Source organism: Cebidichthys violaceus, unplaced genomic scaffold (assembly GCF_023349555.1).
Source record: "Cebidichthys violaceus isolate CVI_PGR_0920_01 unplaced genomic scaffold, fCebVio1.0.p SCAF_19, whole genome shotgun sequence".
In the NCBI taxonomy this organism is placed as follows: Eukaryota; Metazoa; Chordata; class Actinopteri; order Perciformes; family Stichaeidae; genus Cebidichthys; species Cebidichthys violaceus.
The window spans coordinates 10,860,042-10,872,572 of NW_027176361.1; the positions used below are offsets into that span (position 1 = coordinate 10,860,042).

At 45.3% G+C, this 12,531-nt stretch overlaps 1 protein-coding gene across 16 annotated transcripts in view; it reads left to right on the plus strand.

The window, feature by feature from the left end:
• The window catches only part of nrxn2b (neurexin 2b), a 645,600-nt gene that overhangs the window by 606,384 nt on the left and 26,685 nt on the right, over positions 1-12,531 (plus strand). For 12 of the 16 annotated variants that reach the window (XM_068713609.1, XM_068713607.1, XM_068713608.1 and 9 more), the window contains one exon: positions 8,112-8,201. The exons of the other annotated variants lie outside the window; for them this stretch is intronic. In XM_068713609.1, the coding sequence (XP_068569710.1) occupies positions 8,112-8,201 (90 nt within the window). The remainder of the gene's footprint in view (positions 1-8,111; positions 8,202-12,531) is intronic. 16 annotated transcript variants of the gene reach the window in all.

A 12,531-nucleotide genomic window follows, 5' to 3' on the forward strand; every position in this document is an offset into this window, starting at 1 on the left:
ATCTTGCACAGTTGGAAGGTATCTCCAATTATTGGCCTGTGGCTATGGGATGATGGAGAGAGAGGGGGAACAGAGAAATAGTGCAGCAAGTAATGATGAGGGGGGGGGGAGCAGACACAGCTAAGTAGTGCAGAGCAGGAGAGGGAAAAGATTGCTTTAGGTAATTAGAGAAGTGACAGCTTTGATTTCCACATGAGTGGGGGGGTGGGGGGGGGGGCTTTCCCTGGCTCACTCCGGCAAGCCACCCTCGCGCAAATCCACCGTGGCCGAGATGAAAGGTGGCGAGGATCCTGTCGAAGCGAGAGAGGAGAGAGAGAGGGAAGGAAATGGAAACGAGCACGTTGGATTGATAACTGCTGCGCGGATGAAAGATGATCAAGCAGTTAAAGCAGTGAGGTATCGTTTGTTTCAAACGCGCGCTGACAGCAGCGCTGGGTGATGTATTTACATTGAACAAAGGCGTGTGGTGGGTAGGTAAACCGCTTCACTTTCCTACGCGTTTCACATGAAGAAACACAACTTTCCTGCAATCTTTGGCTGAAAAGATTAAAATGCGCTCCTGAAACATGTCTGTTCGTGGACTTTTTATCTAGTTTTGAGGCCTTAAAGTCTTGTTTTCCAGGACCAGTGTGTAGCATTGAGTGGGATCTATTAGCGGAGATTGAATATAATATATATTTATATATATGAAATATGTTTTCATTGGTGTATCATCACCGTAACTAAGAATCATGTTTTCGTTAGAAGGAGCCCTTCATATCCACATAAGGTCCTCTTTACAGAGTCCGCCATGTTAGCCCAGAACGGACAAACACTGGCTCTACAGAGAGCCTTTTTTTTTTTTTTTTTTTTCTTTTGCGGAAGGCCACCGTAGTTTTCAGATGCGCTCGGAAAGCGAGGGGTTTGCAGAGGGTTATAAGTTAATGTCAATCTGCCCTAAATGCCATTAAATCCTACACATTTCTTTAAGACAAATCTAACTGTTCATTAAAAGCCCCTTACACACATCCACTGCAACCCTGAAACGTATTATCCGGAGGAGCTGTATGTGAGAGCGCAAATGTCCAAATCACCCGGACCAGGCCATTAAACAGACTTTACTCTGGCAGCTCCGGTCTGTTTAACGTCCGATTGAGCCCATCTGTGAATAGAGCCGGTCATTGTCTGGAGCATTCGCTGCGCGTTGATGGCGTTTCCATCGCATAGCAGGTGATAAACCGGAAGATTACAGATACCCTGAAGAGAAGGGTCATGACTGACCGGAGGGACGGCGATATTTGGGGACTTCTGTCGGTAAGGGTTCAAATTTGAGGAACGGCAAGAGACTCGGTTGTTTATAACTAAATTGAAAAACTGACTACATGACCGCAACTTCATCCGTGTCACATCCTGCCTCCTGAAGCTTAAATACTTGTTTTAAGAAAATAAGACTTCTAGGACTTTAGGACAAAAATGTTTGATAAGATGGACATTTCCGCAGGGATGAATTTAGAAGCAAGCGCGGGGCGACGGTGAATAGGGCAGTGGTTCTTCTCCCCATCTGCTCCAAAACATCCAGTGGATATGAGAGCAATCCATCTAAAGTTACCTAATGAAAAACAGAATGAGGCTAGTTCGACGGAGAGCGCTTTCTGTGAGAGGGAGGGAGGGAGGGAGAGATGGCTGGTGGCCAATCATCTCCAGTGTAATCTCCATTCTTGTGGATGGATTTCCGATGTGGGTGTCCTGTACAAGGGCATCTGGCTGCCTGCAGAGCTACATGATATGCAGTTGGCTCCTTGGTGGGTCTCCACACACACACACACACACACACACACACACACACACACACACACACACACACACAGACACACACTCACGTGTAACACAGACGCACACATATGTACCGACACAGAAGGAGACATAGCGAGACGGAACAGTGTGTGATTCATATGCTGGATTATCAGCACCCAGCCCTCCCAGACAGACAGAGACACAAGACGCTCTACTCTCCGAGGACGGCGGGAGGGTCTCTCTGTCGTCCTCCGGCTCGCTCTGTGTCTCCCTGAAGTGCCAGTCCATCAGCATGCCCTTGCCCTGCCCCCTAGTGCAGCATCTGTGATACCTGCCCAGGACGGGTCCCGTCATGGCTGTTAATCCAGCCGACGCTGCAGGCGGCGAACACAGATTTTTTTTTTCTGGCTCCCACAGTGGAGATACCACCAGTGTTTCGGGGGGGGGGGGGGGGTTCTGAGCCTCGGGCGGTCCAGAGCCACAGGCGTGTTGGCTGGCCATACACCCATGACTGGTGTGGATAAGTACGGACCAGCCTCTGATGTTTGATTTGAGATAAACTATTCATATGCATTTCTAATTAGAATGCACAAGCTTTTTGCCCATATGTCCACCAATTACACAGCATGTCTGATGAATAGGAGAATTCCTGCTGTAGTAGATCATTAACAAAATACCGATAATGTCTCTTTCTGTCGTCTGAACTACCAAGCCTTAGAATGAAATAGTTACCCATTGGTGTTAAGGCCATGTTTGCGCCACATAACTGGCTTGTGACTGCTGCACATAAGTGAGCACATAACATGTCGGCTAACAGTCAAAGGGATGATTCCTGTATGACTTAATGCATCACAATCCAGGACGGAGACAGGTTTCTCAGTTTATTGTGAATGAGACATGTTTGCATGCGCCTCATCACCATTATAGATCCCTAGAATCCTGCATTTCCCACGATGCAAATAGCATTTTTAATTAGACACTCACAGAAAACGGTATACAGCTGTTGAGAGTTCCTGCCCTTGACTAAGTAGTTTAACTTTGACATGTAAAATAAGTCTGCGCAATGGGCCTTCAAAGTCCCCGGGAAACTCACGTCAGTGCTTTGCATTCGATTGGCCTGCTAAAAAGTGGGCGGGGTTGTAATGTTGCACAATGTTGTCTAAAATTGGCCCGTTACTAGCTTAGTTAAGCGCACACAGATGATTGAATTATGATATAAAAATATGAAGAAATGCAGTTTTTGTAATTATTATTGAGTATGCTGTTACATATGGGATGTGATCTAAAAGGGTTGAAAAGGCATTCTTTAATTTCACCTGTAAGATAATGTTAATCACACTGTAGCCGCTGTGTGCAGTAGAGAAGGTTGGCAATTTAAGAATAATAAATGCCTCAAAAGTTTTGCGTCTAGATCATTTTTCTCTCTCTTGAATATCAGATTTCCTTGAGCGCCAGTTCCGATAGCATTGTTTTACTTTCTTTCACATCCAGCAATAGTCTTGGGAGTGCGATAATGGCGGGGGGGGGGGGGCAGACAAGGGCCCAGCTGTTTAATCTATCCCCCCATTCTCATGCAGAGCAGGCTTCAGCCGGTGGGGGAGGCGGGCGAGAAGGGAAAAGTTTCACTGGTTTCACTCAGAATGACTTATTTCTCCAAGGATGCGAGCGCAAACACGTGCAAACCAACAAGCGGGACGCAGAGGACTTTAGCTTCTCCGACAGTGTGGACGACACAAAAAAAACCCCCCATCCATCAGAACTTTGTGGGATTATTTTCCCGCTGCTCCACACACTTTTCATTCATCACATCGCATCCTGCTCTCCATGGTCGCCGTCACTTTTTCTTCCCCTTGTCCATCGTTTCGTTTTCGAGCGGACCATTGTTTGTTGATTCCTCCGCCATTTTTCGGGACGTTGATGAGGATGTTGTCACTCACCGGTGTTTGCCAGGGAAAGAATACACACACATTTGCATACTGTACACACACACACACACACACACACACACACACTTCACTCTTATTACTTCCCCTGATACACACTTAGTCAGTCTCTGTGTGTGTCTGTAGTAATGGATGGCAGTGCTTGTGTACTGCATTAAATGTCCTTGTAATAATACTCACTCTGTTACCAGGCAGTGAAGAGGGATGGGGGGGGGATGGAGTGATGGTGAACAAAACAAAAGGTATTTAAGTAGGAGGGATGAAGAAGTAAGGAAGATACTTTGGATGTAGGGAAGAAATAAGGTATAGAGGACAAAGATGGATGGAAGACATGTGAGGGGAGTGGATTAATAAAAAGAGATGATTGTGGAGGAAGGAAGGAGGAGCAAAAGCTAAATAAGGAATAATGGAAGTGGAGGGAATTGGGAGACAAGAGGGAGGTAGTGGAGGTTCAAGGAGAGAATGGGGCATGGAAGGAGGGTAAGGAGTATGAAGTGTGGCCGAATGATTGTTGGAGAACAAGGGAAGGACAATATTGTAAGTGAGTGAAACAAGGATTAAGGAAAATAGAAAAGGAAGGAATCCTTCCACAGAGGAGGCACAGGGGGAAAAACACATCTGAGGCGTAGTTTCCTGTCTGCGGTGTCCAACGGCTGCCACTAGAGGGAGAACTACATCTCTCAGGGCTGATGCACATCATCAACTATTACATGGTTGATAATAAAATTGCCCCCCCCCCCCCTCATTGGGGGCTGCCTCGGTGTGACTCAGACAAGATAGTTGGAAGAGGGAGGAGGTTTAGTCAGGTGTGTGGACGATGCAGCAGTAGGAGAAGAACAGGATTGATTCATCTCACTAAGGACTGCTGCCTCCCACTATTTTTACTTCACTCTGATATTATTTGGATTGCCTTTTCTCAACAACCTCACCCCCCCACCCCCCTCCGCCATCCACCACCACCCCTACTTCAGTGATTGCTGCAGAGTGCCCATGTCACCTCTAAAGTGGGGTTGTGCGTGCGTCCGGCGCCCTATAATTGCCGCACTGCCTTTCCTCTCCGGAAGGCAGAGTGGTACCTAGCTAATCTTAAGTGCAGTGTGAACGCATGCATGTAATTGGTCACACGAACATGTTTGCTGCCATCGCGGGTGGTAACAGGTTGCTGCTAGAAGAAGGGCTGGAAAATGTTTCCAAAAAACGTTGGGTTGATTGAGGTATTATTGACCCTTTTACAGTCGACGTCATCAGATATATGCATGTGCATGTTGATGTGTTAATTAAAACCGTTACCAGCATCAACATGTCTGGTTGTTGCATGTTCGGTTGTCAGAATAGATATAAGTTCGACAGGATCTCGACCGTTTTCAGACCAACAGGTGTTTCAGTTTAAGGAGTGACCGTGTTAACTGGTGACTTACAGGCAAATGCATCCACGATCGCTTATATATTTAAAATTTTGGATTTAAAAAAATTCAAACATTTTTTAAATCGCTTTTAAGAGGACACCATGTTCTGTTACTACAAGTAAACACGGAAAATTTGGCTAAGAGGCACCAGTTAACACAGTCACTCGTCAAACCGAAACACCGCTGGAGTCTTTAGCTGCAGACTATTAATTAAACGTGTCGACTTCCACAGGACTGATCAAAAATGCTATATCCTGGTGTTTGACGTTCTGCACAGGACCACAGATAAAGAAGTTCATATGCTCCTAATTTCTCTCTGGTGTGACGTTACTCGCCAGGTTTCTCCACCATGTGCTCATCTGACCACTCGCATACAACACACTGGAAAGTCAAGTTGTTCAGGTTGCATTTGCCATCGTTGGTGCTTGATGCCCTTACGTAGCTTGACAAGCTTTTGCACTTTGGCGTACTTCCGTTACCAAACTGCGGGCGCACGTCATCATTGTTTCCAAACTGTAGAAGTAATAAAATCATAATTACTGGCCATTATAAATTGTAGATGGAGGAAAACACCCGCTGGCAATCTGTGACTTCCTGTGTATGACCTGCACCTTTTATTGACAGTCCTCATCCGCATTGATGAACGCCGACAGCTCCAGGTGCAACGTACGAATGTCACTAAGTCATCTGGTACATGTTCATCCTGCTTGCTTCTCCATCTGCCATGCCAGCCGTCATTCATTCCCCTCCTTCCGTACCCGTTCAATTCTTGTTATCTTTTTGACAGTGGCCCTCTTTGCCATGCACAAACTGTTCATACACAGCACACACACACACACACACACACACACACACACACACACACACACACACACACACACGCCTGTGTGAGCCGGTATTGCGCAGGCATGCGTGGGTAGAGAGACCCCTGGGGAGTGGAAGTAGGTACTGCAGAACTGAGAGGTGGTCTATTTTAGATCACTGCAGCAGCACAGAGCAGTGGGGGGAGCAAAATCAAAGTGCACTGGTGAGGATGCAGGATAGACTTCAGAGCTCCGCCTGTTTACTGTTCGCTCCCAAACTCCGCTTCAATCTTCACCGGGTCTCCCCGCAGACAATTTCATAAGCCAACGGCTCTCCGACATTCCATGTCAGACTCACATTCAGGCCCAAAATTGCTCATATTGTGTTGTCAGAGACAACAGCCGATTTTGTTCAGTGTTGATTTAGGGGGAAATCACGGAATCCATTTCACCACACCGTGGTTCCGTTTGGCTTACAGTGGCTCATGATAACAGAGCCAGCAGTAAATACTTGGAGCTTGATTTTTCTGAGTTCTGTGGTGCTTGAGGTGGTGGGGGATCATTGAGTACACTTTGACATATTGTAGGGGGCCGGTTCACACCTAAAGCTCCGGTTCCTGAGTGTAGAGAACCAGTGTGAGAATGATGCATTGTTTCCGTTGTTTAACTGTCGAGACTGGTCTGAACCCTTAGAGCCCATAGCACCTTGTAAGTGGCAGGTGACACATTTTTGATCTAGTTTCTCACTCATGAATGTTGTAAATTGGATAAATGGTAAATGGACTTGTACTTGTATAGCACTTTTCTAGTCTTCCGACCACTCTAAGTGCTTTAACACTACATGTCATCAGTCACCCGTTCACACTCATTCACACACCAATGACAGGGGCTTCCATGCAAAGTGCCGCCTGCCATCAGGACTCTAACATCCATACCCGTTCACACGCCGCAGGCACAGCCTACGGGAGCAATTTGGGGTTAAGTGTCTCGCTTAACCCCTAATTGCTCGACTCGAACCGCCGACCCTCTGATTGAAGGACGACCCTGCTCTACCACTGAGCCAAGTAAATTCCAGTAAATCACAATGATAACAGCATATTCCTCATTTTTTGGGAACCCCCCCAGAACCTTGTCCTCCTCAAGGATGCCTGGGGATTCCCTGACCCCATTTTTTTGTGAATCACTGTGCTAGCATAGACTATAATCTGCGAAGATTGCCGTTTGACATAGACAATGAGTCCTAATTAAACCTCTGACATTGCCACCGCATTAGGCTTCATCAAGCCCCCTGCCCGGCCTTCATCAGCCGCCATCTCGCCTAATTCCGCCTCCGGTTCTATTGACAGCGCTGGAGATGCACACAGCATGACCCAGAGGTTGATTGAAGTGAAGTGAGGGATAATAAGTTTGTGCAGCGGTGATGAAACTTCTTTGACACGCTGATGAAGTGATGCTAATTGCCAAGTGCCACTGAGAAGTGCTCAATTAATGCATAAGGGGAGGGAAAAAAGAAGAGGAAAAAACACCGGCGACGGTTTCAGTAAATCCTTTTTCGCTTCAGTTGAAGTAGAGCCGTCGGATCCAAACGGAAGTGACGCTCCACGGGAAGAATGCCATCCTGTTGTCGGATTTGGGAGGAGATGAGTTTCTCACAATCTCTTTTGTGTGCGGTGGCAACCGAAATATGTCTTCCTTGAAACAACCATGAAATGTGTTTTAGTACTGTGATTATCTCATGTGAAATAACAATGCTGTATTGCTGACATTGAAATATCTTTTTTGTTCTGCTTTATTCCTTCACAGCGTAGTAATTCTGTTCAATGACTGATGTTTCTGTGTGTGATTCTAGCTAAACTTACTTCATTACTGCTAATGCATTTCTAAATTGTATTCACTTTGCGGATGTCATTAGTTTCTACAAATGCAGTCACACTATATCTAAATAATTCATAAATCTGTTTAAAAAACAAGCACTTAAACTCAAGGTAACTAGAATGCTGTTAACTTGTCTAACCAAACAAACCAGCCCAAAAACACATCCTCAAGTTCTTCCTGTCCTAACTAAAGCTGATTTAAAGTACATAACTTGCTAAACATTTGCCATGTTGCCCTTCTAACCTCTAACCTTTCAACTTCCAGATGTCTTTGTAACCTCTCTTAATTTGTCTTTTCCAAATTTCTTAAAGGGAACTTTGATAATGAGCGCCTGGCTATTGCTAGACAAAGAATCCCATACCGACTTGGTCGGGTAGTTGACGAGTGGCTACTCGACAAAGGTAATAAAATCCCTTTAACTCCACTAATGATCTAACCGCTTAACCTTCCGTTAACCACCACTCTGGAGGAGGTGCAGTGCCACGCAACAGGGGTGATTGTGATTTGGCTCTCTAACAGAACTGTAGGTCCCCTTCAATCCGCTGCAGATGTAACATGCCCAGCAGTAATCGGCTGATGCATTATAACTCATTCCATCCGATCTCAATTGGTGTGAAAACTGACCTGAAAAATCATACATTTGCCTAAATTGTACAGCCCAGCTTGCCCAGTTGAGGCAGTTTACTGTGTAATAATTGGCAAACAACAGTATATAGTTTTTAATATTCATGCCATTCTGTAGCATTGGTATGCAAGGGACCATATCCAAAGCACCTTAAACTGGGGCTGCATCTCTTCAGAGAATTAACCCCCAAATAACCCGACATAACCCCCTAATAACCTAATGTAAATAGCCTATTGATTCCGTTTGCTTCTTTCCTGTGTCTTTTGTTGGCTGAATGTGAATATGCATTGACTATATTTAGTCATTCATGAAAACAAAAATGATCCCTGGATTTCTAAGAAGGAAAAAAAAAGACAAGAATCCCCCATGAAAGTCACTAAAAGTTAAAGGGACTGTTGTGTTTGTTCAGTAATCAGTCTGCCTTCATTTGCAGCACGCGGGGCAATTCACCGCCCCGACGTAACGCATAATTAATGCCACAAGTGTCCAGTGTGGCACCAACAAAGCGATGATCCTTTAACCCTTTGAGTGCCGAATGTCCCAACCTCTTTGTCTTTGTCTTGTGCTGTGTGTTTGTGCTGCTGAAGGTGGTTGATTCACAAAAAAAAAAAAAAAAAAAAAAGAGAGAGAGAGGAGTAAAATAAATCAGACAGACAGCTGAATGGGGCCGAGTCTTAAAATAGTTTCTGCGTTGCAATAAAAGCATTTAAGACATTTATTTCTCATGCACTTCTGTGCTTTTTGGGAAGTCTGGTAGTTTCAAACAACTATAATTTATATAGAAGCTATATAAATGGATGGTTTTGGTGTAGATTATTAGAATGTCCAAAAGCTCATAGACTTAGGTTTTGTATCAGAGATGTGTTGAGATTATCATTCATTTAAAGCTTCAAATATTGTACTCAGATGATAGAAAGAGTCTCAGAGAGCAGAGGGAAGTATTCATGTGACAGACGAGATAAATGAAGCTCTTGCATATTTATTTCATGAAAACAAAACAATCCGTGCTTTCTTCTCCAGCTCATATGAACTTTATTGCTCTCCTCCTGTACATTGGGGGGGGGGGTAGTCCTAACTTCCCCGGCAGAAGTTAGGACACAAATAAAAATCAAAAAGACTTGGGAGATTAAAGTTGGAGGAAAAATTGGATCAATAAAAAATGGCTTATCCAATTTTAAAATGATTTGTGCATGCCATGAAAGTCTAAAGAGAATGAGCTTGAAACGGAATGCATTATGCTCTTTCTTCTATAGTTTTAAATGAATCTGCATCCAATCATTTAGATGAGAGCCTTGAGAAAGTAGCAAGAGGAAATAAACAAATAATCCCCATCAAGCCTCAAGTGAGGGCTTTGATCAGGGAGCGCTCCAAAAAAAAATGTTGCTCATTTGTTAATTTGTTTGGATTCGTTAAAGAAATGTCACACACACACACACACACACACACACACGTCATGGACTGAAAAGGCAAAGTGGTTTTGATACGTTTGAGATACTGTTTGCATACAAGACATGTTAGTCTAGAATAATGAGGGGGATTAGGGGACATTTCCAAAACTCAAAGGGTTAAAGCTGTTGCTTTGATGAGGAAGCGGCTAGAACATAAAGCTAAGAAACGTCGAAGCAGAATCTAACCACCTAACAGCAAATCAAACTCCACCCACACTAACCGCTGAGGGCTTCTCTCCCGATTCCCCACCCTCCGCTGCAAATTGGAAACCATTCGAGACGCTTCCAGCTTTGCCCCGCTGGTGACAAATTCAGAGAGCCCTCAGTTATAACCTTGTTATAAATGATGTTTAACATTCGAACGCAATTGGACCTGGATGTCAGTATTTGGAAGAACTTGGACAGGTTGCGGCGATCACTTGGGACAAAAAGAAAACAAAACGAAAATAAAAAAAAAAAGCTAACTAAGTTCTAACTACTACTAAAAGAAACAAATCTCCTGCTGGCATCTTGCTCCCCTTGTCTCCACCTCCACGTGATGCAATACTCAGAGGGTTAAAACAAAGCAAGTAACTGAACGCCAAATTCCAAAAAATTACGCTTCTGCTCTGGATCACTTCAACGAAATGTGTTTGAAATTGAGGTCCCTTTAACATTTATTGTTTTCGCCACTGAGGAACGTGTTTTGAGTCTACTGTGCTGTATGTCATGTGCTGTGCAGGGTGAAAGGTGTATGAATGTCTGAGTGAGAGTAGCAGACTTGTGGTAAGCAGCCTGCACCGTTCATCCTGTAATCCAGTAATAGTCCAGGCTGTGTTACCAACATGGGGTTTCGGTTTCTCCGACATGTGGCGATTTTATTACATGAACGCATCGAAGGGTCTTGACCAGAGTGCACGAAAACAATCAGCCCCACGGGTCTCCTCTCCAAGTGCCTTTAATGTTTCATCAATTCTGTGAGATTCAACGAGCATTGAAAAACCCTGCGTCCCTCGGAAACAAAATAACAGCGCTAATCGCTCGCAATGGCTCTCCCGAATCGGTGTTTTAGTCACACTGGGATGTAATGGAAGTCAATGGAGCCAGCAGTGTCCTGGAGGAGAGCTGTGCTTTGGCGCCGGGCTGTGTCACTGCATCTCATTCCGAGGCTACCGTCTGTGAGGGAGATCAGAGCGGGCATCTCTGGCCGACTCTGCCCGCTGACTAAATCCAAAACGGCAGCCATTACTGGGACCCAATGGAGGGGAAAAGTCAGGGTGCCAAAAAGTTTTCAACAGCTCTATCCGTGCCAAAACTTACTGAGACGCATCCTCTTTTCCCTGTGTCTTTCTCTCGGCTTGCGATGGATCTGTCACTCCAGGTTTTCTGCTCTGCTCCTGCCCCTCCCTCTGCTTTGTTCCTCGTCTTGTTTTCTCCTCGACCGTTAACGCCATCCCTCTCCAAAAAACCCGACACGCGTTTCTCTAGAGGCAATAATAATGTGTTGCTGCTTGCTGATCTCATCAGGGAGCTTACAAAGATTACAAATAACCAGTAAGAATCAACTCCCTTTAGCTTTTCCCTTTAGCAGATGAGCAAGGAAGCGAATAAAGCTCCTCGAAGAATTGGAGCTTTATATCTTCTTCTGTTGAGGAGTCAATCCCTCTGGAGCTTCCAAACAACACGACGATCAAGCTCCGAGTTGAGCTACATCAGTGCAGGGAGGAATACAACACCTGGTCTCTGTGGCCTAAAAGCTATAGTGCAAAGCTGGAGAACCATGTTTAATGTTCAGGGTTTTATAGTCTGGTGTGAGCGCACTTATTCACTAATCAAAGGCAATCAAGTCCTCCCACTTGATGTGGGACCAGAGCCCAAATCAACATCTCCAGGCCAGGCGTTGGTCCAGATCAAGTATTCATGATGATCCCGGCTTCATTTCAGAGATTCGTTCACATAAGGCTGCCGTCAGCAGAGCGTAAATCCGTCTGAGTCTGTCTTTCAGCAGCCCCACGGTGAGCTGTGTCCCCTGCTGAGTTACTGTCTTGTTCTCATTTGATCTTCCCTGCACTGCCGTGGCCATATTTGACGGAAGTTGGCGGAAATTGTCAGAATTTGAACATGCTTGCTCATCAGTGGCAAAAACGGCGGCTGAAAGAAGGGACTCTGCTGTTATTGTATGGTCCCCCACCATGAAATGGCCTAAAAACAGCACACTTCGCAGTAGGAGTGAGTAAAAAGAGAGACAATTCTCCTGAGCTGACCGCCGCGCCATCTCTCTCTGTGTCTCTTCCTCGACAGTATCACCTCCCGAAGATCTATGTTACAGATACAGCATCAGAGAGAGAGCCACATCTGATCAAATCCGGTCTACTCTCTGCAGAGTCACCGCCGCAATCTCGGCGCCCTCAGTAGCCTTCAAGGACCTCAGGGTTCCACGCTGCCTCGCAAGGCTTTCAGTCTAGCTTCATGCCACATTTGGCCCCTCATCTTCATTGTCAAACACAATTAATTCATAGTGTTCTACCCAAACTGGCCCAACTTCTGAGGATAAAAAAGCAAAACGCTCTTAATTACCAAAGAGAGCCTTGTGCCGAGGAGATAACTTGGGAACACTTCATAATCGACTTTGTCAGCATCCCACCCCCATTGTGCTCCAGTCTTTCTCCCTCCTGCTTC